The sequence below is a fragment of the Cebus imitator genome, unplaced genomic scaffold, assembly GCF_001604975.1.
Source record: "Cebus imitator isolate Cc_AM_T3 unplaced genomic scaffold, Cebus_imitator-1.0 Scaffold85, whole genome shotgun sequence".
Classification (NCBI taxonomy): Eukaryota; Metazoa; Chordata; class Mammalia; order Primates; family Cebidae; genus Cebus; species Cebus imitator.
This window is the reverse complement of record NW_016107400.1, coordinates 5,772,770-5,799,200: the sequence shown is the minus strand read 5'-3', so window position 1 is coordinate 5,799,200 and position 26,431 is coordinate 5,772,770. Positions and strand designations below refer to the sequence as shown.

At 47.1% G+C, this 26,431-nt stretch overlaps 1 protein-coding gene across 1 annotated transcript in view; it reads right to left on the bottom strand.

Moving 5' to 3' along the window:
• Positions 1 to 1,874: 1,874 nt before the first annotated feature.
• Positions 1,875 to 26,431, bottom strand: part of SCNN1G (sodium channel epithelial 1 subunit gamma) — a 32,553-nt gene continuing 7,996 nt past the window's right edge. The window contains exons 4-13 of the mRNA XM_017534387.1: positions 24,188 to 24,378; positions 22,492 to 22,595; positions 18,749 to 18,912; positions 6,789 to 6,887; positions 5,688 to 5,805; positions 5,088 to 5,166; positions 4,950 to 5,007; positions 4,681 to 4,742; positions 3,071 to 3,146; positions 1,875 to 2,770 (exon numbers count right to left, since the gene is read on the bottom strand). Of these exons, the coding sequence (XP_017389876.1) occupies positions 2,390 to 2,770; positions 3,071 to 3,146; positions 4,681 to 4,742; positions 4,950 to 5,007; positions 5,088 to 5,166; positions 5,688 to 5,805; positions 6,789 to 6,887; positions 18,749 to 18,912; positions 22,492 to 22,595; positions 24,188 to 24,378 (1,332 nt within the window). The 3' untranslated portion in view covers positions 1,875 to 2,389. The remainder of the gene's footprint in view (positions 2,771 to 3,070; positions 3,147 to 4,680; positions 4,743 to 4,949; positions 5,008 to 5,087; positions 5,167 to 5,687; positions 5,806 to 6,788; positions 6,888 to 18,748; positions 18,913 to 22,491; positions 22,596 to 24,187; positions 24,379 to 26,431) is intronic.

Here is a 26,431-nt window from a genome sequence, read left to right as displayed (position 1 = left end):
GGCAGCAGCTGGCCAATTCCACGAATCTGAGGGCACCTCCTGTCCCCACCATGGGGGAGGAGGAGGAAGCTCCTGTCTGCGCTGTGCCCAGGTAGGCTGCAAGTTCCCTGTCAGCACTGGCTGCAGCCACCAGAGCCCAGCATGGATGGAAGCCAGGCTCTGTAGCCCAATCCTTGCCTGCATTGGCCTGGCTCCTAAGCCCACTCCCCAGGGGAGCTCCCTCCAGTCTGGGGTGACTATGACCTCCTCCTTGCTGCCTGGCATGCCTCCTGGCAATGCCCTGCTCTGTGAGGGCTGGTGGAAACACCATGTAGGGCAGAGGCTTACTCTAGCCACAGGACTGGGGTTGAATTGGGCCAGGGGTCCGAAGGTACAGACAGGGTCCCTGCAGGCCTTTCTTTTACCAAGATTCTTGCCTTTACTAGCAGCCATTCTCCTGAAGGGATTAGTCCTGAAATATGGACCTTCCCTACCTGTGGATGAAGGACTTCTTTCAGCCCTAGAGCCAGGGTATTTAGCCTCTCCCTCTTCCCACCCAAAATGACATCAGCCTCACCCTTAACAGGTAAAGACCAGTTTGGCTGCAAAATACTAGACTGGCTGATAAAAGGCACCAGTTCTGGAGTCAGACTGTCTGGGGTCAAATCCCAGTTCTGCAACCTCCTAGCTATGTCGCCTGGCGCAAGTAACTTAATCTTTCATGCCTCAGTTTCTCCATCCACAAAATGGGATAATCATACCCATTGAATGTGCTCATCCAAGGGTCAGCACAGTTTTCTGTAAAGGGCCAGAGGGAAAATATTTTAGGCTTTGCTGGCTTTGTAGGTCTGGGTTGTAGCTATTCAACTTTGCCACTGCAGCAGATGAATGGGCACAAACAAAACTTGAACAAATGGGTGTGGCTGTGTACCAATAAAAGTTTATTTATAGACACTCGAATTGGAATCTCGTATCATTTTCATGAGTCACAGAATCTTCTTCTTTCTTCTTTTATATTTAAAAGCAAATATAAAAATTATTGGCTTGGCACAGTGGCTTGTGCCTGTAATCCCAGCACATTTTTCGCCATGTTACCCAGGCTGGTCTTAAATTCCTGAGCTCAAGCAATCTGCCCACCCTGGCCTCCCAAAGTGCTGGGATTAGCAGCTGAGGTGGGAAGATCACTTGAGGCCAGGAGTTCAAGAACAGTCTGGGCAACATAGTGAGATCCTATTTCTACAAAAAATATAAAATAAAATAAAATTCTTAGTTCATGGTTAAAAACAGAATTTGCTTTGCAGAACATCATTTGCAGTCCCCTATGCTAACCTATCCAGGTGCTTAAAACAGTACCTAACACTCTGTTCTTGGGTTGGCTTTAAATACCAACCAGGGATTTAATACCTGTTAGCCACTTTTAGGTGGGAAGACATGAATATGGTATGAAGTGGGTCGTCTGTGGCAGTTGGTTTGTTTGTGAGGGACAGACCATTGATGATGCGGGGGTCAGCTCTGCCTTGGAACAGCTGCCCAGAGCATGGCTTACTGTGTTACCCCTCTTCCCATCTAAAGTGACATGAGCCTCGCCCTTTATAAGGCACAGACACGAATTGGATGTAAAATCATGGAGTCAGATTGTCTGGGTTCAAATCCTAGTTCTACCGCCTCCTCACTGTGTCACCTTGGGCAAGTAACAATCTTTCTGTGCCCCAGTTTCTTTATCCACAAAATGGGATAATCATATCCATTTCCTGGGCCCACCGCTGCCCCAAAGTGAGGACACCCTGACAGAGTCCCAGACCTCCACCACTGCACCCTGATTCCCACAAACACTCCGGGGGCCCTGGGCCAGTTCTCTGCATCCTGAGGGCATGGAGGCCACCTTTCCCCAGTGTCAATGACTAAGAACAGTTTATTCACAAACGGCTCCATCGTCGGGGCTGGCACTTTCTCCTCTCTTTGGCATCTGGCAGTAGCTGTCCAGCCTTGATACTCAATATCCTTGGGCTCCAGCCCAGGCTGTCAGTATGGGTGAAACCCTCAGCCTGGAACTTTGGAGGAGTCCTTCCTCCTCAAGACCCGTGGGGAGCTGCATCAGTCCTCACTCTGGCCTTTGCTTGGGCGAGCACCACTGCCTCAGCCTCCAGTCTCTAGTGATGTGCTAAGAGTTCAGGTCCTGGGATTTATCTCATCCTGGACAGCTGTGAGTGTTGCTGCGTCATGCCAGATGGGTCCTCCTACACATGCCCAGGCCCCATCTTGTGGTTTAAAGCAGGCTTTTTGGTCGGAGTCTCTGAAAAGCCCAGAGTGGGGCAGAAGGATCCCTGTGTATCTAGGGGGACCCGGACCCAGTCCATGCCCTTAGACACTGGCTGGTGGTCCTGACTAGATCTGTCTTTTCAACCCTGCCTCAGAGCTCATCCAGCATCTGGGTATCTGTGAGCTGGTTGGAAAATGCCCTCTCCAAGCGCAAGGTATTGTATTTGGGGGGCGGTGTGCCGGGCACTTGGGTTCCTAGGGCTGGAGGCAGGTGCAAAGCCGAGTTGAAAGTGGGTAGGTCATCGTCTATATCCAGGGCTGGATTGTCCTGGCCCTGTGGGCTGCGGGGAGCTTCTGGACAGCGGGGAGCCTGCTTCCGGGCCCACCACTCCTTGGCTTTCTGCCACTGGCGGCGGGCAATGATAGAGAAGAAGTCGATGAAGAAAACCTCGATGATCTCAATGACGCAGACAACAGAGCAGCTCATCCACAGGCCCAGCTGGCCACCAAAGTTGGACAGAAGCATCTCAATCTGCAAGGAAGGCCAAGCCACACCATCAAGAGGGACCTTCCCCCAGGTTGGCCTCACATAGGGACCCCGATTCACAAGGGAGCCACGGGCCAGCCTGGACCCTGCATAGGCCGGGGGGAAAAAACAGGCAGGCTTCCTGTCTCCTCTCACCCTGCACATTCTGACCTGAGACCTGGCTGGCCTACAGAAGCCCTCCTACAGCAGGCTGGAACCCCTACCCTGACTCTGCTCCCCAAGGCCAGGCAGATGGGCACATTTGTAGGCCCAGGATAGGTCCCGGAAGGAAGCCACTCTACTCACACTGTTGGCTGGGCTCTCCATGATGGATCTCTGGTTCAGGTCTTTGTAGAATATCAAGAGTTTGGCCAAGTCTGTCCTGCAAAATTCCAATAGGTGAATCAAGAGTCTTGGCATCTTACCAGATCACCAGTCCTTAGCCTGGCTGTCTCCCTGCTGCCCAAGCTTACAGCACAGCCAAGGTGCTGAGCTCCTTGCGGGTATTGGGACCTGGCCCATAAGGGCTTGGTCTACACCCCAGAGTATATCTCCAGCCTGGATCTGGTCCTCAGGTCATTCATTCACTCAAGAACCGTTTCCCAACTTACAGACTAAGTCCATCCAGCCATATTGTCATTGTACCCTGTTCTTCATTAAACATGGACATTTGTAATTGTTCGATTGCAATCTCAAGTATATACGGGTAATATACATGAGCAGGGTAGTTGAGTATAAGGTATTATGATAAGAGGCATAATGGCAATGAGCATTTATGGGGGACTTCCTGTGTTGCCAAGCACTGTCATAAGAACTTTATGTGAATTAACTCACTGAATTCTCCCAACAGCCCTATGAGGCAGGTATGTACATTTTCATCATCCTGATTTCACAGATGTGAAAACTGAGCTGCAGATTGGTTAAGGAACTTGCCCAAGACTACACTGTTAATAGTTGGCTGAGCCAGTACTCCAACTCATTTAGATCTGGCTTCAGAGTCCATGCTTTTAACCATTGCACTAAACTGCCTCTTGATAGGATGATGATGAACTGGACCATCCAAAGGAGCAGGTATTACTCAGCTGCTCGGTGCTACAAAACAATGGAGGGTCGCTCTCACCAGAACTTTTGAACTTTCAGGAAAAGCTTGAAATAATGGGTTGCTTTCATGAGGCCAGATTTGGCCCAAGAATCAGTCACCAGTTTACAACACTTGGTTTAATGGTTTGCAACTGCTTAGTCAAAGCCTATTTTATCATTAGAGTGCAAGTACCTTGGTGGGCAGAGACCATGTCTGCTTGATGGTCCTGGTTCCCCTAGCACCTCACACAGCACCTGGCACCTAGGGGGTGCTCTATGAATGTTGGAAGCCAGATTGGCTCTCATAGTAGGCAGGCCCAGCAGTGGGCATGAGGGAGATGGTGATGGCTTAGATAAATGTGAGTTCACATGACATGATTCACAGGTGTGAGTTCACCATTCTCAGCTTTGAGGAAATGAATGAGTGAGTGAATGAAAAGGAGAGTGGGCCAGGTGCAGTGGTTCATGCCTGTAATCCCAGCACTTTGGGAGGCCGAGGCAGGTGGATCACTTGAGGTCAGGAGTTCAAGACCAGCTTGGCCAATATGGTGAAACCCCATCTCTGCTAAAAATATAAAATTAGCCAGGTATAATGGTGTGCACCTATAATCCCAGCTACTTGGGAGGCTGAGGCAGGAGAATTGCTGAAACCCAGGAGGTGGAGGTTACGGTGAGCTGAGATCATGTCACTGCACTCCAGCCTGGGTGGCAGAGAAATACTCCGTCTCAAAAAAAAAAAAAAAAAAAGAGGATTTGGCCATGCTCATACTGAAGCAAGTGAGAAGGCTTGGGGCTGTGGCAGGCAGAGGTAGAGGAACAGGGTAGAGGAAACTTACTTGTTGAGCTTTTTGTTTATTTGCCGGCCTTGGTCCCAAGTGAGAACGGGCAGCAACCACTTCTACAATGGAGAGAGAAAGAGTGGGCCTGAGGATGCCTGAGAGGCCAGGCCCAGCCTCCCTCCACAGGCTCCCCAACTTGTCCCCCAGCCTCCACAAGTTAGCTCTCTTCCCCTTAGACCATGTCCCAGGCCAGAGGACACAGCAAGGATGTCAGCGAGGGTCCAGGCTGGGGGCTGGAGGGGGAAAGGCTAGGCAGAAGAATTTACCTCCGAAACCATGGATGGCCATTGTGCCAGGCTTGTGGTTAGTGTCCACTCCTTAAAGCTGAGGGAGGAGGAGACAGCGTGAGTGTAGGTGGCCCAGCCCAACCCAGTTGCCCACTTCATCCCTTGGGGTCCACATACCTGCAGGCTTCTTTGCATACAGACTGGCAGCCCAGCTCTTCCTGGACAAAGGCTCGATGCAGTTGGTAGTAACAGTACACTGAGGGACAAGGGAGAGGGGAGCCTGAGCTTTGGAGCCACAGGACCCTTCCTGGGTGTCCCTGGGTCACCAAGGACAGCCCCATGGTCTCATTTTAATGACCTCTCCTCCCACTTTCTACCAACACTGGCTCTCTGGAAACACATATTGTGTTGTGATGTTGGGAAACAGTGAGGTGGTTAAGGATGTGAACTGAAGGTCAGGTCGCCCTTGGTTTGGATCCGGCTCTGTTCCTTTCTGGCAGTGTGACCTTGGGCAAGCTGGTTAGCCTTTCTGGGCCTTGGTTATCTATTCTGTGAATAGATAATATCCACAGTTCCTACCTCCTGGGGTTGACTAAGGTGGTCAGTTGGGAAGCATAATTCAAGCCAGGCTTGAACCGAAGTAAAACTCCAGTTAATGGCTCTCAACCATATCTCCTTCAGGCAAAATGCAATGGGGTGGGGGCCCAGGCTGCCTGTTGCTGGGGCTAGGCTGACCCTGGTCCTGGGGCATGCAAGGCTGGGGCTGGTCTCACTCACTCCAGTTGGGGTGCTGCTGGTAGTTGCAGTAGTTGGCTTCGGGAGGTAGAGGCTGGCTGTACTGCGCACACCCACATTTCTCCACCATCTTTGTCTGGAAGCATGAATGAAGGCAGATCTGAAAGGGGAGACGTGGGGATGCCACTCATGTTTTTGCACAGGGATGCCAAGGAGTTCCCTGCACATCCCTCAGCCCAGAGGGTCAGTCTCCCTAAGGCTTCACCAACCATATGAACCTGCCCCTTATGCCAACTGGGCTGGACATGGTCCCGGAACTCCAAAGGGCTCAAGCTGGAAGATGTATTAAGAGTTTATTTATTATTAACATAATAATAAATTATTATTATTATTCCGAGAATGTGAGAGAAGGCAGAACAGATCGTCTCACTTAAGTGTTGAAAAACCAAACGCCTACAGGAGGCAGTGATGTAAGCCACATACTGGAGGGGTAGTGAGAACCATGGGAGCAAGAGGACACCTGCTTCGTTTATTGGGGTAGCTGCCCCCACTGTTCATCCTGCAGGAAATATGGGCTCCATGTTGCCTTATTATTACATTTTTTTCAAGGGGCTGGAAATCTTGATTTTCTTGTAAAATTCCCTGACTTTTAAACACTATCCAGGCTCTTGAAAAACCTGGATGTATGCTGCCTGGAAGGAGACTGGGAGCTGCAAATTAGCAGTCCCTAATCCAATCCCACCTCCCCCTGTGGTTGCTGAGGGGAGCCCAGATGGCCCAAGGCCATCATCTAGTGAGGGGCACCAGCAGACCTGGAAGCCACACTCTTGACCCTTTGGCCAGTGTCTCTCCCAGATCTCTTCTCTCCTGTCCCTCCCCTGCCAAGGCCCATTTAGGAGGTGGGTCTGTCTCGGCTGTACATTGAGTTCCACGCAAACCTCAGTGAATCAATTAAGCTCTGGTTACAGACAAACTGCAGAGGACTGGAACCAGCCGGCATCATTTGTTCTTGAGGTCTCTGGATGAACCCCAGGGATCCTCACCCAGAGTTCCTGGTCCAAGCCACACCCCAGCCTAGATATAACTTTGTCTCCTGGGTCCAGGCCATAAACCTAGGGCTGGGTGCCCCCGTCAATCTGTTACCTGGAGCGAGTAGGCAGCATTGTAGATGTTCCTGATTGGCACGTCACTCCCGTCCTCCGTGCACTGACTGTAGGGCTCGCTCAGCTTGAAGGACTCTGTCTGCAATCACAGCAGCACACACTCAGCCCTGTCCTCCCCCAGTACCCAGGCAGGGGGCTTTGCAAGGGGCACCAGACAGGGGACTTTGCAAGCAACCCTTGGGAGCTGAAAAGCTATTTGGTCACTCATTTAATGAAAAGTTAGTGAGCACCTATTAGGTGCCCAGTACTGCTGTAGACACTGGAATCAGCAATGATCAAATAGATAAGTTCTCTGCTCTCATGGAACATGCCTTCCAGTGGGGTAGACAGATGGTCAGCAAGCAAATAAATAAATAAGATGATTTTGGATAAACCTGGATGGTGTTTAATGAAATGGGGTAGGGAAAGTGGAGGGGTTAAGAGGAGATGGGCAGTTTTTCCCATAGGGTGCTTAGGGAAGGTATCTTTGAAAAAGGGACCTGTTGGCTCAACATGGAACTGTAAGAAAGAGCTGGTCTTATCAAGAAGTGGACAGGAAGCTGGGCATGGTGGCACACACCTGTAGGCACAGCTACTGGGGAGGCTGTCTCTACCAAAAATACAAAAAATTAGCTGGGTGTGGTGGTGCGCATCTGTAACCCCAGCTAGTTGGGAGGCTGAGGTGGGAGGATCACTTGAGCCCAGGAGGTCAAGGCTGTAGTGAGCTGTGATCGTACCACTGCACTCCAGCCTGGGCAAGAGTGAGACCCTATCTTAAAAAATGAAGATGAAGAAGTGGACAGAATATGATTGGGTGGAGTGAACAGGAAAGGCTTGAGGCAGGAGGGGCTGGTGTAGCTGCAAATGGCAAAATAGAGAAATTGCTGGAGATGGAGTCAGATGGGAAGGTGGAGGCCAAATCATGCCCAGCTGAGAAATTTGTATTTCATTTTCGGAATGAAATGAATTTGCAGTTAACGAATCCACTGGGAGGAGGGAAGAGGGATTAGAATGAGCAGGGCCGGGTGCACTGGCTCATGCATGTAATCCCAGTACTTTAGGAGACTGGGGAAGGAGGATTGCTTCAGTCCCAGGTTTGAGGCTGCAATGAGCTACAATTGTGCTGCTGCAATCCAGCCTGGGTGACAGAGCAAGACTCATTTTGAAAACAAGAGAGAGAGAGAGACAGAGAAGAAGGGAAGGAGGGAGGGAGTGAGGGAGAGAAGGAGGAAGGGAGGGAGGAAGGAAAGAAGGACAGAAGGAAGGAAGGAAGGAAGGAGAGGGAGAGGGGGAGAGAGAGAGAGAGAGAGAAAGAAAGAAAAAGAAAGAAAGAAAGAAGGGAAGGAAGGAAGGAAAAGAAAGAAGAAAGGAAAGAAGGAAAGAAAGAAAGCGTAACAGGAAGGAAGTAGGGACTGTGAGTTGCCTGGGATTCCTGCTCAGGTGAAGGACTCATTGTCTTGTTTTTTGGTCCCAGGAGTTGACTTGAAAGATGTTGACTTTCTTAGAAAAAAGCCAAGGAAAGCTCAACGGAGTAGAATGCTACCCTGATCATCAGAGGAGGTAAACAGCATTGTCACTCAAAGTTCAAAAATCGTATTTGATGATTTTTTTTTTAAGAGATGAGGGTCTCCCTCTGTCACCCAGGGCAAATGGAGTTCAATGGTGCAATCAGGGTTCACTGCAGCCTCTACCTTCCGAGCTCAAGGGACCCTCCCACCTCAGCCTCCCCAAGTAGCTGGGACCACAGGCTCCTGCCACTGCGCCTGGTTTCAATGATGTTTTATTGTGGATTACTAAATTTTGCTCTAGCTTAATATTTGTTGCTGCAAATAAATAATCCAGCCAAGCCAGACAAGCAAAAATCGGGGTGGAAGGAGGATAACATCTTCGAAGGGCAGCATCTCAATGGAAGATAAATCATGACCAGTTTATCACAACTGTGTGATTGTGCGCTGTGTGTGTCCATGTGCCCAGGTATAAACGTTTTTAGTTTTTTGGTTGGGGAGACGGAGGTAAAGCGAAAAAGGATGGCAGATTTGTGGGAGGGAAGAAAATGATTTTCTCTTTGAAGAAAGAATGAAAACTGGGGAAAAAGGAATTCAGAGGTTTGACACAGATGGAAACTGTAGCCATCTCAATTGACTATAATCCCTTTCTGTTTGTATTGCATTTCATCTGCTGACCCATTAGTCTCCCTCAATTACCTGCAAGTACCTCCAGGGCAATTGGCGATGCTCATTTAAAAATGTTTAAACAACAGAAGCAAACAAACGGGAAAGTGGCTGTCTGGCCTCCCCTCTTCCCCAGGGTGCCTGTACTAGCAGATGAGATCCTGCATCTCAGGCAGACAGACATGGACTCACACGTTCACTTTGCACGGCGACCTGCCCTTCTCACTTATAAGAGTGAGTGTCTTTCTATGTCAGTACAGAATAAAGACTTAATAGCTGGGTAGCAAAAGCATGAAGGGCCTCTAGTGCATGCCAGGGCTGGGCTGGGCACAGAGGTGCAAAGATGTTGAACAGTGGCCTTCCTCGAGGTCACAATTCCATGCCATCCTCTAAGCTTCTCCAAGTAGCAGGATCCCTGGGTGGACACATTCCTATGCCCCTCCCAACCCCACCCTGCCCGGTCCTGTTGAGCTGTTCTCAGTGTCTAGAGTGTCAGTTACAGGCTCTACCTGCCCTGGGTAGGAAAGCACAATACCCTGCCATCTAGATGAGGGGTCTGTCCACTTAGGCAAGCTGTGTGCAGCCAGCAGGGGTGACTGGGGCTCTCTCTACCCTGAGAACCAGCCCATGGGCCACTTCCAGGAAACCGATTATGAGAAACCATTTGGATTTCTACGCTTTCTGGGTATTCAATGGCCCTTTACTCTTCAACGATGCTTATCAAACTCGGAGCTCTTGGAAAGTTCAGGTTGTTTTCTGAAGCAATGGAAAGTAGGGCAAATGGAGCATATGTTCTGTTCTGAGTGGGGTAGAGGTCTTGAGATTCTCAAAGCCTCAAATGCATGAACTTTAACAGAATGCTCTTCCCTCAGCCCCAGCTTTCAGTTTTCCAGAACCACTGGCTTGTGGAGGCTTAAATTCTGATGGCTTAAAATATTACATGAAATAATAAAATAACTGGAAGCAAACTCAATTTAGTATCTGCTCTCAAAGAGGAAGAACTCATTAACATAATGACTAAAGAAGACATTCTGACTTCTATCCTGACACCTAGGGACACACAAAAAAGTGTGTATATGTGTGCATATGTGTGAGTTTGTATGAGTATCTATGCATACACGTATGCATGTAAGAGTGTGTATGTGTGGCTGGGCATGGTGGCACACGCCTGTAATCCCAGCACTTTGGGAGGCCGAGGAGGGTGGATCATGAGGTCAACAGACCGAGACTATCCTGGCTAACATGGTGAAATCCCATCTCTACTAAAAATACAAAAATTAGCTGGGCATGGTGGTGCATGCATGTAGTCCCAGCTGCTCGGGAGGCTCAGGCAGGAGAATCGCTTGAACCCGGGAGGTAGAGGTTGCAGTGAGCCGAGATCACGCCACTGCACTCCAGCCTGGCAACAGAGCGAGACTCTGTCTCAAAAAAAAATAGAGTATGTGTGCGGGTGCACACATGGGTGTGTGTGGATGTGAGTGGATTGTGCATGTATGTGTATGTATATGGGTATATGTGTCAGACATGGAGCCCATTTATATCAAACCAGGTACTATCTGCTTCTTTCTGAAGATCTTGGGGAAGGATACAATTACATAGGAGTCCTTAGCTCACCTCTCTCTCTCTCTCTTTCTCTCTGTCTCTCTCTCTCTCTCTGTCTCTTTGAGACAGGGTCTCGTTTTGTCACCCAGGCTGGGGTGCAGTGGTGCAGTCATGGCTCATGGCAGCCTTGGCCTCCTGGGCTCAGGTGATCCTCCCACCTCAGCCTCCCAAAGTGCTAGGATTACAGGTATGGGCGGCTGCACCCAGTGAGCTCATTCCTTAAGGTATAAACAGTGCTAAGGGAAAAAGCCCAGATGGCAGCAGAGCCGGAGGGGCGGAAAGGCTACAAGGGGAGGGCCTTTATCAAAGCCCCCACAGCTTCTGGGGTTAGAGAGCCAGCTACCACCTTCTTGCAACCTTGAGACCTTCCAACCAGTATAATCACTTCTCATCCGTGAGATGGTCAGTCCAGCCAAGCTATTTCCAGACAGGGTGGCTATCAGACCATTGTTCTCACATTTCAGTGGTAACTCTTGTCCTAGCCAGTAATCCCAAGTCACCTTCTCAGAAAGATTGGCTTCCTTGCCACAGCTGAGAGGTTTTCAAATTCCCTTCCACCTGCACCCTGATTTAGGGCCCATCACAGCGGTCAACAGGCTGGTCTCCCAGGCTCACCTACATTCATCCTGCGTTTCTCTTTCCATTATGTACATTTCTGGGTAAGACTTTGTTTTAGTGACAGATTCTCCCGTTGTAAAAAGGACTTCCTCTCCCAGCTACTGAGGGCATGGGGGAGGTGTCTAGCAGCCCCAGTCAACAGGCCAAAGTGGCAGCTGGCCTGCTGGTAGCCCAAGTCTGACTCTGGGGGTGTGTGGGGGGCCTTTCTTTCCCGTGGTTTCCACGCTCTGCCCTTGTTTCTCAGAATAGACTGCTGCTTCTGCCAGGGATGGAACAGCAGAGATGGCCAGGGTGGGGATGGAACAGGTGGCTGGCTTTTTTTCTTGAACTAGTGCAGACCTGGGGGGAGGGACTATTTTTTGGGGGGGTGGGGGTGGGGGTGGGGAGATGGAGTCTCACTCTGTCACCCAGGCTGGAATGCAGTGGCGTGATCTCGGCACACTGCAACTTCTTCCTCCTGGATTCAAGCTATTCTCTTGCCTCAGCCTCTGAAGTAGCTGGGATTATAGGTGTGTGCCACCACGCCCAAGTAATTTTTTTTTTTTTTTTTGTATTTTTAGTAGAGATGGGGTTTCACTATGTTGGCCAGGCTGGTCTTGAACTCCTGACCTTGTGTGATCTGCCCTCCTTGCCCTCCCAAAGATTACAGGCTTGAGCCCCTGTGTGGGACTTAGATTCATTATTGAGGAGGTTTTGTTTGCTTTGGGTCTCTAGGCTGCCTTGGGGTCCCTCCCATGACCCTGTCCTGATGGTCTCCTCTGACCATGGGCATAAGGGGGTTGAATTTTGGGTCCTCCTAGAAGGCTTCTTCTCGAGAAACTGTGTTATGATCAATGGTCATTCACCCCTAAACAACCAGGAGCACCAAGCCGGCTGGCTAAGGGGTCAGGAATATGGGCTCGGGTCTGAATAAGTCTGAAATCAGATTCCCACTGTGCTACTTAGTGGCTACTTCATTTTGACTAAACAATAATAATAACAGGCCAGGCATGGTGACTCACCTGTATCCCAGCACTTTGGGAGACTGAGATGGGTGGTCACTTGAGGCCAGGAGTTTGAGACTAGCCCGGCCGACATGGCAAAACCCCATCTCTACTAAAAAGATAATAATTAGCTAGGCGTGGTGGCGCACACCTAGTTAGCCTGTAATCCCAGCTCCTTGGGAGACTGAGGTGGGAGGATTGCTTGAACCCAGGAGGTCATGGCAGCAGTAAACTCCCACCTCAGTCTCCCAAAGCAGTAAGATTATAGGCGTGAGCCACTACACCCGGTGAAAAAAATTCAGATGGCTTAAAATGTTACATGAAATAATAAAATAACTGGAAGCAAACTCAATTTAGTATCTGGTCTCAAAGAGGAAGAACTCTCATTAATATAATGACTAAAGAAGAAAACAAAGACTTTGACTATGTAAGCATTCACTATTTTGCATGTGAAAAAGTACCCTAAAGAAAACCACAAACTGGGAAAGATATTTGCAACATATATGATAAATAATCACTATCCTTTATGTATGTATAATTATTAATAGTATCTTTTATATATAATATGCTAATATTGTATAATATAAACATACATTATATGTGGGCTTATATATAAAATTCATAAAGGAGAATGGTGTCAAAAAAGACAAGAGAAACCTTCCCTAACCCCTCTTTTCCACTCAAAGTTATTTTTACTTCTCTTTACCTCTTTTCTTAAAAAGTATTTAATAATAGTCTCTCTCTCTCTCTCTGTCTCTCTCTCTCTATATATATATATATACACATACAAACACACACATATATACACATACATATATATATACATATATATATATATATATATATATATATATATATATATAAAATTTTTTTTGAGATGGAGTATCACTCTGCCACCCAGGCTGGAGTGCAGTGGCATGGTCACAGCTCACTGCAACCTCTGCCTCCTGGGTTCAAGTGATCCTCCCACCTCAGCCTCCCAAGGAGCTGGGACTACACATTCCTGCCACCACAGCTGGCTAATTTTTATATATTTTGTAGAGATGGGGTTTCACCATATTGCTGAGGCTGGTCTCAAATCTCCTAGGTGCAAGTGATCCACCTGCCTCAACCTCCCAAAGTGCTGGGATGACAGGTGTAAGCCACTGCACCCAGCCAGGCCAATATATTTTAAGCACTTACTATATTCCAAGCACATTTCAAAGTGTTTCACATGTACCAACTCATTAAATCCTCACCAGCCATGAAGTAGCATCATTTTCATCATCCCTATTTTACAGATGAGATCACTGAGGCAGAGATTACACAACCAACTTGCAAAACTGGGGCTTGAATCTCAGCCATCGGAGCTCTTAATCCCTGTTTGGCATAGACTGTACTTGTGAAATGAAGTCTGGCTATGTACTTTAGGATCAAAAGGTACAATAGGATTTGCAGTGACATGGAGTCTCCCCATTCTCCAGGGCCTGGTCCCCAACCTCACTGGGTGAGTGGTCCACCCTTGTTCACTTCCTCATTTCCCATTCACCATTCAACCCACTGTACTTTGGTTTCTGTTCCACTCCTTCCACTGAAAACTACTCTGGCACAGAACACTGGTGACCTCTTGGCTGCCAAACTCAGAGAAATACTTTTGCCCTCTACCTTGCCTGACCTTTCAACTGTACTTGTTACTTTTGGTCACACCTTCCGTGAAATTCTCTTCCTTGATGTATCTGATGCCAACTCTTTCTGGCTTCTGTTCCTACATCTCTGCCTCTCTTTCTCCTTTTACTTTCTACTCAGCCCTTAAACATTTGCATGTTTAGTGTTCTGTCTCAGGTCTTGGCATTTATTTCCATGTCTACAATTACCCCCCAAGATTTTCTCCTGAGCTCCAGGTCCACAGCATCCAACGAATGCTTTCTTTTCACCTTGACTTCTCAAAGCCATAATAAATTGGGTCTGTCCCAAACTGAAGCGGTCATCTTCTCCCCTAGACATACCCCTGCTCTTGGATTCTCTAATTCTGAGCCTGGCATTCCTCCACCTCCCTACCCAAGCTGGGACTTAAATATTAATTTAACTTTTCCGGACCCTTCTCACTAATACTGGCTGTCATGCCCTGTTGCTTCTGTGCCATAATATCCCTGAAATCTATTTCCTCTGCTCATCCCCACAAGCCATTGCCTCAGCTGAGGTTCACATCATTTCTTTCCAGAATTACTACAAATGTGCTGTCTCCAGTGTACTGATTATACTTCCACCAAAATTACTTTTTGAGAAGTTTCACTACACAGCTTAAATAAACTCCTTTTTGTGACTCCTTTGTAATTGCTACATTCTTTGTCTGGACTGGCTCTTCCTGACTATTTGCCTGCACTTGCCCTTCTAAATTCATCATTTGGAAATCCTTCTCCAATAGTTTCTGTCTGGGCATCCATCCATCCATCCATCCATCCACCTACCCACCCACCCATTCACCCATCCATCCATCCATCCATCCAACCATCCATCCACTCATCCATCTACCCATCAACCCACCATCTATCAATATTTACTGAGGATCTATTACATTCTAAGAACTGAGCCTCAGAACCAGGCAGAAAAGATTTGTTTCCACGGATATGGAAACTGTATTGCAAAGTTGTGTTTACTTTTGTCTTTGGTCAGGTGTGGTGGGTCACACCTATAATCCCAGCACTTTGGGAAGCCAGATGGGAGGACTGTTCAAGGCCAGGAGTTTGAGACCAGCCTGAGCAACACAGCGAGACTCCCATCTCTACAAAAATTTAAAAATTAAATTGGAAGCTACTTGGAAGGCTGAGGCAAGAGGATTGCATGACCCCCGGTGGCTAGGTTGCTGTGATCTGTGATCACACNAAAAAAAAAAAAAAAAGTAACTTGGAAGGAGAGGAAAGGGAAGAGTATCAAAGAAAAACTTACTGACTTGATAGATAAAAACAGTGGTGATACTGCCATTCATTTTAGGTTATTTTAGAAAGAAAATTGCTCATCACCCATTTTGTGAGATAACTCCCACATGCTTAGTGTTCCAATAATGGAACACTAGGCATAAATGCGTTTAATATTACAGGATTTTCTATATGTGTGTGTGTGTTTTTTTTGAGAGAGAGTCTCACTCTGTCGCCAGGCAGGAGTGCAGTGGTGTGATTTTGGCTCACTGCAACCTCTGCCTCCCAGGTTCAAGCAATTCTCCTGCCTCAGCCTCCTGAGTAGATGGGACTATAGGCGCGTGCCACCATGCCCAGCTAATTTTTTGTATTTTAGTGGAGACGGGGTTTCACTATATTGGAGTGCAGTGGTGGGGTCTTGGTTCACTGCAGCCTCTGCCTCAGCCTCCCAAGTAGCTGGGAGTACAGGTGTGTGCCACTACACCCGGCAATTTTTTTTTTTTAGTAGAGACAAGGTTTCACTATGTTGGCCATAGGGTGGTCTCGATTTCCTGACCTCATGATCTGCCCATCTTGGCCTCCCAAAATTCTGGGATTACAGGCATGAGCCATTGTGCCCAGCTTCGTTTATTTTTTTTCCCCACATAATTATATTAAGAGAAAGGCTGGGCACAGTGGCTCATGCTCGTAATCCTAGTAGTTTGGGAGGCTGAGCCAGGCAGATCACTTGAGCCTAGGAGTTCAGGACCAGCCTGGGCAAGCTGGCAAAACCTCCTCTCTACAAAAAATACAAAAGTTAGCCAGGCATAGTGGTATGCAACTGTAGTCTCAGCTGTTCGGGAGGCTAAGGTCAGAGAATCACCTGAACCTGGGGAGGTTGAGCCTACAGTGAGCCGAGATCATGCCACTGCACTCCAGTCTGGATAACAAAGCAAGACCTTGTCTTCAAAAAAGCAAACAAACTTTTGCCTTCCCCTCTTAAAGTGATGAGCTTTGAAGGCAGGAGCTCTGTTGGGTTCATCTCTTACTATTCAGTACTTTGGACACACAATCCCACAATGAATAAAGGAAGTTTTATTTACCAACTGCCTGGCCAGCTGACTGAGCCTACCAGCTTCACACACCTATCAATCAATCAATACATAAATAAAATAAGAAAGGAAGGAAGTCTAGTTTGGTTGGACTTTTTCTTAGTGACCCTCTGCTGACCTCTTCATAATCCTGTCTTTTTATTGTTGTTTTAAATGCTCATAAATCAGACCTAGAGCTGACTGACCCTGCTCTGTGGCTTCCATTTTCTACAACTCAAATTAGGTGTAGCAGAAAACTCACCCATGTCTTTGTTTACCCACCACTGGTAAAGAGAACACTTGCTTAACAATGTGGTGGCTATTTCCAAGCTCAGAGGAAGAAAACAAGAGAGCAGAATTCCTTAGCTCTTGTTACTTTTGCAAGCCCTAGTATCTCATACCAGTTTGCAGACACTGTGAGAGGCAGAAAAGAAGGAAGAGGGCAAAAGGATAGGGGAAGGATATGCTACAAATCTTGGGTCCTTCTTCGGGGTTATAGATGAAACTGTGTGGGAAATGTCTGGTCAAAATGTTCACTGTTGTGCTCTGAGGTTTTGCCAATTGCCAGTGAACAAAAGAATGAGTTGCCCAACTACTTAAGTGGCTGTCTCTTTAAAAAGAGTGTTAAGAGTGGAAAAGAGATACACTCTGCCTGGTATACTCCTTGGTATGGTTGGTGTGGACACTCTCTTTAAATAAGCGCTTTAAAAAAAATAGAGGCAGGGTCTTACTATGTTGCCCAGACTGGGTCTTGAACTCCTGTTCTCAAGCGATCCCCCCTACGTAGCTGGGACTATAGGTGTGTGCCAGCATGCCTGGCTAATTTTATATTTTGTATAGAGATGGGGGTTCTTGCTATGTTGCCCAGGCTGGTCTTGAACTCCTGAGCTCAAATGATCCTCCCACCTCAGCTTCCTGAGTGGCTGGGACTACAGGTGCATATAGTGCACCTAACTAGCTCCTTTAAATAAGTTTTTTATTTTTTATTTTTATTTTTATTTTTTTTGAGGCAGGGTCTTACTCTGTCACCAAAACTGGAGTGCAGTGGTACAGTCATGGCTCACTGAATCTCCCTGGGGTCAGACGATCCTCCTATCTCAGCCTCCTGAGTAGCTGGGACTACAGACATGTGCCACCATGCCTGGTGAATTTTTGTATTTTGTTCTTGGTAAAGATGGGATTTTGCCATTTTGCCCAGGCTGGTCTCAAACTTCTGGGCTCAAGTGATCCACCCACCTTGGCCTCCCAAAGTGTTGGGATTACAGTGGATTACAGCTATGAGCCACCTTGCCCGGCCTAAATGAGTTCTTAACAGTCATTCTATGAAAGAGAGAAAGAGAGAGGCAGATAGATCCTGAAATAAAAAGACCCCAGGGGCTGGGCGCGGTGGCTCACGCCTATAATCCCAGCACTTTGGGAGGCCGAGGTGGGTGGATCACGAGGTCAAGAGATCGAGACCATCCTGGTCAACATGGTGAAACCCCGTCTCTACTAAAAATACAAAAATTAGCTGGGCATGGTGGCGCATGCCTGTAGTCCCAGCTACTCAGGAGGCTGAGGCAGGAGAATTGCTTTAACCCAGGAGGCGGAGGTTGCAGTGAGCTAAGATCGCGCCACTGCACTCTGGCCTGGGTAACAAGAGTGAAATTGTCTCAAAAAAAAGACCCCAGGCCTGCAAACAAGAAAACTGCATAAGCAGTAGAAGGATCAGGGCCATCAGAGCCCACTCTTCACCTTACCATTCAGCTCCCATTGGGCAAGGCTGACTCAGGCAGGGGTTGGTCTGCAGCTTACTTGCATTTTAGTTGATAGGTATGCATGTTCTCAGTGCCCAGTGAGGTCCACAAAGGTCAAATTTGGAGGGAGAAGGGGTTCTTGGTAAATGAGGTAAAATTGACGGAAGTGTGATAGTCTAACTAGACCTTGGATAGTCCAGTGACTTTCCGTTAGGCTTTAATGCAGTTATTGGCATGCTTCATAGGCCTCTAAGCAGCCCAGAAGGACAGATGATAATCTTATCTATTTATATTACTGACAAATATATATAGTTAGTGTGCTAATGCCTTGCTTCCAGCATAGGTTCCATAAAAGCTGGTGTCTTGCTTTTTAAATTCTTTCCCCAAATGGCATCCTGTCCTATTAATCCATACAAAAGACACAAATACAACCTTTTTTTTTTTTGAGACAGAGTCTTGCTGAGGCTGGAGTGCAGTGGTGTGGTCTCGGCTCACTGCAACCTCCTCCTCCTGGGTTCAAGCTATTGTCCTGTCTTAGCCTCCTGGGTAACTGGGATTACAGGTACATACTACCACGCCCGGCTAGTTTTTTGTATTTTTAGTACAGACAGCTTTCACCAAGATGACTAGGCTGGTCTCGAACTCCTGACCTCACCTTGGTCTCCCAAAGTGCTAGGATTACAGGTGTGAGCCACCGCAGCCAGCCAGAAGATACAAACACAACCTTTAATGTAACTCTTGAAATGAATGGAGTAACCACGGGAAAATGTGGGACCATGTTCCCTTTTGAAACAAACACCCTTTTCCATAAGCTGCACCTCATTGGTTATCCTTGAAAAAAAACTTTCTGTTTTCCTTTCCAAGCCTACGGAAATCTATTCTCTTACCAGGTGCATTCCTATAGAGGTGACCATTGCTGTCTCGATCTCTGTTCCGACATCTTCAACAAAGGGATACTCATCCTGCCGATGGATAATCACTTTAGCTCCCGTGGAGGACACAAGGAACGGGTTGTATTCCTCTTCATTTATGTACAAAATGACTTGCAGCCCTGGGAGGATAAGGCAGCCTGCTGTGATCAAAGGCTAGGAAAACATTTCCTGGGGGTAGCCCACCTCTCCCACATTTCCTGGGGTAGCCCACCTCTCCCACTGCTTCAGGAGCTTCAAATCCAAGACCAAGTATTTCCAACAAGTGACAGGTGGACAAGGGCTAGACTGGAAGCTCCATGAGATTGAAATTCATGCCTGACTTGCTCTCTGCTGTGCCCCACAGCTTAGCTCAAAACAGGGGTTCAAACACAGAATCACCGCCACAGTTCTTACTAAGCATATGTTTTTTCCAAGTATAAGGAAATTGCCACTCTGCCCGAGACATGCCATCTCCTTACAATCCTTTGAGATGGGGAGTTTGGAGCATGGACACAGGGAGGGGACCATCACACACTGGGGTCTGTTGTTGGTGGGGGGTTGGGGGAGGGAGCAAGGGGTGGGGAGATTGGGGAAGGATAACATTAAGAAAAATACCTAATGTAGGTGACGGAGGGTTGGAGGCAGCAAACCACCATGGCATGTGTATACCTACGTAACAATCCTGCAAGATTCTGCACATATACCCCAGAACTTAAAGTATAAAAAAAAAAAAGAAAAAAATACCATGCATTGCTGTGGCTGCTTAATCCCTCAAGGTGGTCACCCAAGAAGAGATGAATCACTAATGGTGTTTCTGATCACTGGCCCAACTTCTCCTCCTACTCCTGCTCTTGCCCCTTTCAGTCTTTGCTGACCCAGCACCAGAGTAAACACAGCATCAGTGCACATACTTCACTGGGAAGAAGTAACCTGGGAACTGAGAGTGAAAAATTGCAGAGTCCTGGCTCTGTTATGTTTGGGCTGTGACCTCCAGCAATGGACTTCCCCTCTCTGGGCTTATTTACAAATTGTTTGCAATTGTTTACAAATTGCCCTTGTTTACAAATCGAATGTCAGTGTAACTCTCAAAATTCTCTTCTTTCCATCCACATAGATCCTGCTCATTCAATTGGACCTCAGGCCAGGTCACTCCCTGAAACCTGAAACTATTCAGGGGCATCTCACTGGATATATGGAAATGCCATAGAATAAACCTGGCTGCATCATCAAGGTGATGATAATACAACCCTTGTCTACTTCTCCCTCCTCATCTCCTCCCACTCTCTCCCCACTTCAATAAGCGCCAAGCACACTGGTTTTATTTCTGTTTCTACAACACATCCGATTCATGTCCTTCCCAGGACCTTTGCCCTTGCTGGTGGCTGGGATGTTCTTGTGTAGATCTTAATATGAATCTTTTCCTCCTTAAATAGTCTTCCTCTTAGAGATCTTTCTGGGCCTTCTTATCCAAACTCACAGTCCCCCACCTTCCTGATCCCAGCCACTCTGTCTTGCCACTCTGCCTCTTTCTTTTCTGCATAGTGGTCATTAGGATTTGTAACTAGATCGTGTCTGTGTAGTTGTGTAGTCATTTGTTATCTGTCTCTCCCCACAAAAATGTAAGTTTCCTAACAGCAGAGAAAACTTCTGTCTTTTCACTGCTGTGTCCCTGGGACCTAGAAGAGGGCCTGGCAAATGGGAGATACTCCATGGGTGGTAACTGGATGAGTGAATTAGCAGGCTCTATACAGATGGAAAGAAGAGAATTTTGAGTTATTCTGACATTCAGTTTGTAAACAAGGGCAATTTGTAAACACTTGCAAACAATTTGTAAACAATTACAAATAATAGGCCAGGAATGGTGGCTCAGGCCTGTAATCCCAGTACTTTGGGAGGCTGAGGCGGGTAGACCACGATGTCAGGAGTTCAAGACCAACCTGACCAACGTGGTGAAACCCTGTCTCTACTAAAAATACAAAAATTAGCCGGGCATGGTGGTGCGTGCCTGTAATCCCAGCTACTCAGGAGGCTGAGGCAGGAGAATCACTTGAACCCAGGAGGCAGAGGTTGCAGTGAGCTGAGATTGTGCCATTATACTTCAACCGCGTGGACAGAGCGAGACTCTGACTCAAAAAAAAAAAAAATTACAAACGATTTGTAAACAATTGCAAAAACAATTTGTAAACAATTTATAAAGAATTACAAACAATTTGTAAACCATTGCAAATAATTTGTAAACAATTTGTAAAGAATTACAAACAATTTGAAAAGAAGCCCCCAGAGGGGAAGTGAATTGCTTGAGGTCACACAGCTCCTCCATACAGAGCCAGGACTCTGCAACTTTTCACTTTCAGTTTCCGGATTACTTTTTCCCCATGAAGTATATGCACTGAATTATGATTTCTTGCAGACTTAGTAAGAGCACAGACTACACGGTGACAAAGGCCAGGATTCCAAGTGTGGATTTCCTTTACAACAGGGCCTTGCTTGTCCTGGTGGGAGTATATCTACATATCACATCATCAATGTGCATGGGACCTTTCAAGAATTCCTTTTGGGCATAAACCAGGCCAATCTGTTCAGTTCCTACCTTCCCTACAAAAGTAATCAAAATGGAACAGTAGTGCTGGAAGTTGCAATGGTATTATTTTGAGGGTAGTGACTTATTACCCCTGAAATAATACCATTGCGACTTCAGCAGCAATAGTGGTAGACTGGTAACAGTGCTCGTAAGGGTAACAGTAATAATAATAGCAACTAACATTTACTGCGTACTTGGTATGTGTTATGGCTGAATTGTTTTCTGCCTCAAATTCATATGTTGAAGCCCCAAGCCCCAAAGGGATATTATTTGGTGATAGGGCCTTAATTAAGGCGAAAGGAAGCCATAAGCGGGGGCTCTAATCTGATAGGACTGATGCCCTGATGAGAAGAAGAGACATCACAGGCCTCTCCAGGTTGACACACCACAGAGGAAAGGCCATGTGAGGACATGGAGAGAGGGCATCCAGACTTCTGCAGCCCAAAGAGAGAAGCCTCACCAGAACCGAGTGTGCCTGTACCTTGACCTTGGACTTCCTAGTCTCCAAAACTGTGATAAATAAATGTCTATTGCCGAAGGCACCCAGTCGCTGGTATTTTGTTATGGCAGTCCAAGCAGACTAACAGAGTGAAGACCTGGTCTTATTCTAAGTCTGTATTTTAAGTCCTCTCAGTAATCTCACATGGGAGATATTATTATTAGTCCCACTTTATAGATGAAGTGCAGTAACTTGACCAAGGTCACACAGTGAGTTGCCAAGCTGGGTTTGGGCTCCAACCAGAATCTGTCATCTGAACTAAGATAAAGGTGCGTCTACCCCCCTAATCTGTTCAGCATATCTGGGCTTAACTCCATTTGGAAACCACATGCCCTGCATGACTCACCCCAGCTATGAGTTTAAACTGGAGTAGTTCCCTAGAAGAAGGAACCCCAGTGATGTCCCTGTAGCTCTCTCAAAGGTGGAGGAGAAGTCAAAAAAGAAAACAGACACCGATTTGGAAGGAAGGAGCCAGCATGAACACCGATGGAAACACTGACAGAAAAAAAGGCGTCCCTGGTTTCTGGCTAAGGGGGAGAGATTCTGAGTTTCTGGAAGGCTCCTGCATCCCCACTGTCCTGCTGCCCCCAAGTCCACTGTTGGAGGACCTCAAGATCTCCTTGTTGCACATTTTCTTACCATATTCGCTGCCCCCCATGGAGGTACTGAGAATGGTCTCATTTTCTTTGTTGTTGAAAGTGTAGCAATTCCCATGCATTGGGTGGTGGAAAAGGGTGAAATTCCTACGGAGGAAGAAAATGGGTCAGAAAAGGATCTCCCCCACGCATCTTAGCTGAAGTTGGGCAGGACAGTGCTAATGAAGCCAACTATTTTTAGGAAGATTGGGTAAAAGATGTGGCTCATTATACCCATCTTGCTCCTGACCAAATGACAAACAAGGCCCCTCATCCTGGCTGACACACATGGACATAGAACTAGCTCTCCGCCTTCTGTGTTCTCTCTGAATCCTCTCACCTTTATCTCTATCCTATCTTGGCATTCCTTGTGCCACATCTGCCCCCAAATTCCTCCACTTTTGAATTTTTCAGCCAACACTTGGCATTTTTCCATTCAAATTCCCAGTCCTAGAAAATGATCCCCAGGGAAAGAATCACATCGTCTATGCCCTTATGCGACTTTGGAACCCAACTCTTAGGGAGACATGATTCCAATTATTCACTTTTCACAATAACCCATCTGTCCCCTAACATATAGACAGGCGAAAGAGGCTGAGTATTTTATTTTTATTTTTGAGACAGGGTCTCGCTCTGTTGCCCAGGCTGAAGTGCAGTGGTGCAATTATGGCTCACTGAAGCCTCAACTTCCCAGACACAAGTGATCCTCCCACCTCAGCCTCCTGAGTAGCTGGGACTACAAGTGTGTGCCATCATGCCCAGCTAATTTTTTTTTATTTTTATTTTTTATTTTTTTTGTAGAAACGAGGTTTTGCAACGTTGCCCAGGCTGGTCTTTAACTCCTGAGCTCAAGCAATCATCCTCCTCAGCCTCCCAAAGTCCTGGGATTATAGGCGTGAGCCACTGTGCCTGGGCCAGGAACACTTCAGAATGTCTCACCCACTGCCCAGTCACCACCAGGGATCTGAGTGTTATCCTAAAGGTGAAAGGTTTGAAATCTCACGTATTTGAACATAGGCCTTTCTTCCCCTATTCCTCCCTCCTTCTCTTCCTTCCTTCCTTAGAACAATGGCTCTTAATCATCAGTATGCATGATGGTAAATACAAGGTTATATGCACAGTGTATGGCAAAACAGGTACTTTTGTGCCAACCTTGTGGGTTGGGGATTTCCTTTCTTTCTTTCTTTCTCTCTCTCTCTCTCTCTTTCTTTCTTTTGAGTCTTACTCAGCTACTGCAAGCTCCACCTCCTGGGTTCAAGCAATTCTCCTGCCTCAGCCTCCCAACTAGCTGGGACTACAGGTGTGCACCACACACCTGGTTAATTTTTGTATTTTTAGTAGAGTCGGGGCCTCACCATCTTGGCCAGGCTGGTCTTGAACTCCTGACCTCAAGTGATCCACCTGCCTCAGCCTCCCAAAGTGCTGGGATTTGGAGGTGTGAGCCAAAGCGCCCAGCCATCTACCTTGTTTTTAATGAGCAGTTTAATGAGTTTAAGGAAATTTTGATTGTATGTCATGTATACCTCACTCACTGACTCTAGAACACAGCTCCCATGTAAGCAGTTTCCAAAAGGCAGCATTAGGGAGAAGGGCACCTTTTACTCCCAAGACCTATCATCAAGGCTGTAGGTGCCTGAAAGGGGCCTGGTACTTAGAGCTGCCAGTCCTCAGAGGCTGAGAGAGCAGCTTTCTCTCCTGACCTGGCATCGCAGGATACTCCGTCAAAGAAGCAAGTCACCAGCAGCTCCTCGGCAGAATAGCTCATGTTAATTTTCTTCTCCAGAGGCACCTGTGCCATGATGTTCATGTAGTGCAGCTTATACCATTCCTGAATGGCATTGATCCCCGAGCTGAAGGTGTAGGTGGCACAGTCAGAGGTGTCGTTTGAGCACTGTAAATAAGAGGAGACGTGAGGCTGAAGCCATCGGTCCTATCGCTATTCTTCAGAAGGACCATAAGACTGAGTGACTGAGACTCCAGGTCAGATACTCAGGGGAACAGGCAGGATATCTGGGGCAAGGATGGATTTCCTCTCACTTCTAGGGGCTGGGAATGATCATCTTCAAGCCTCAAGGACCAAAAAGGGGCTAATGAGAAAAGACAGCGTCCTACTCCTGCAACTCTGTACTACTTGCCCACCAAGCAAGAAGTAAAGCCAGCTTCTTCAGGGTCCCCAGGGTTCATCTGATTGATGCTACTATGTTCCTAACAATCTTTCCCATCTCTTATCATATCAACACTCGAGACAGCTGGATTCCAGCCCAGACTCTGACACTAGTTCTCTGCAGGATCTTAGGCAAGGTGTTCTGTATCCATTATCTCACCCACAAAATGCTGACTGAAATACCATCCTTCCCAACCACGTGTGGTAGCTGGGAGGACTGTTTGAAATATACAATAATGAGAGCTTTATAGGGAAGCCATTGTACATTCCAAATGTTCTCATCACACAAAGCCTGGAAGCTTTTCTAAATGGACCGATGTCAACTGATTTTGGCTGGTCGCAGTGGCTCACGCCTATAAACCTAACAATTTGGAAGATTGTCCTGGGAAGACTGAGGCCAGGAGGTCGAGACCAGCCTGGGCAACATGGCTAACCTCCACCTCTACAAAAAATAGAAAAATTATCTGGGTGTGGTGGTGCATCCCTGTAGTCCAAGCTACTTGGGAGGCTGAGGTGGGAGAATCGCTTGAGCCCAGGAGTTCTAAGCTGCAGTGAGCTGTGATTGCACCACTCCTGCCTGGGTGACAAAGTGAGATCTTGTCTCTAAAACAAACAAACATATATATAAAGAGTTGATTTTGGTATCAAGAAGAACCTTGCAGATATCCTGTGAAAGGACCCAAGAAGACTTTGAAGTCTCAATGATTTAGAGGAAGGGCCATTTTTCAGGATTTGGGACTATAGCTACAAGGTCACACAATCAGCAATCAAGCCTATAAGGTATGGACATAGCTCCTGTCCTCCAGAGGTGGCTGGGCATGGAGAGGTAGGGTGGTGAAGGAGTTTGCCTAGGAAAATCCTAGAATTCATTTTCAGTGAATGGCAGTTCTCAAGGGCCCCTCAGGCCAGGCGTGGTGGCTCACGCCTGTAATCTCAACACTTTGGGAGGCTGAGGCGGGCAGATCACTTGAGGTCAGGAGTTTGAGACCAGCCTCACCAACATGGTGAAAACCAGTCTCTACTAAAAATACAAAAAATTAGCCAAGCATGGTGGTGCATGCCTGTAATCCCAGCTACTCGGGGGGCTGAGGCAGGAGAATCACTTGAACCCAGGAGGTAGAGGTTGCAGTGGCAGTGAGCCGAGATTGCACCACTACACTCCAACCTGGGCAACAGAGCAAGGCTCTGTCAAAAAAAAAAAAAAAAAAAGGAAAAGAAAAAAGTCCCTCAGATGGGACCAAAAGGGAAAATGAGGTCAGGCCAAGTGCCTCATGAAGGCAAGTACTGCAGGAAACACTGATGTTTTTGCTGTTTATTGTCTGTCTTTTTCCTTCTGGTGCCAGCATCTCAATTTTGCTTTGGAGGAATTTCCTTTCCCCCTCTGGATACAGTCTGGTGAGATTGGCTATGAAGATACTCCACCATCCCTTAGCCAAGGGGTGATTAGGTGACCCAAGCTTGACCAGTCAGATGGTCCCAAGATGGAATTTGACTGTTAAACATTAACAACAAAACAGAAGATATTTGATGCTTCTTTACTCTAGCAGCAATATCTGAAATGAATTTTCATCATTTCTTGCTACCTATATCCTTATATCTGCCCTAATTTCTGCCCTCTGAGAGGCCTCCATGAGTTACTGGTTGCCTTCTAATACATTTCGCCCTCTCTCTACATCCCCCCCTACTTAAAATCACCTGAGTCAGTTTTAGTTGTTTGCAGCTGTATCACCCCAGGTGAGTGTATTCTTTCCTTCCTTCCTTCCTTCCTTCCTTCCTTCCT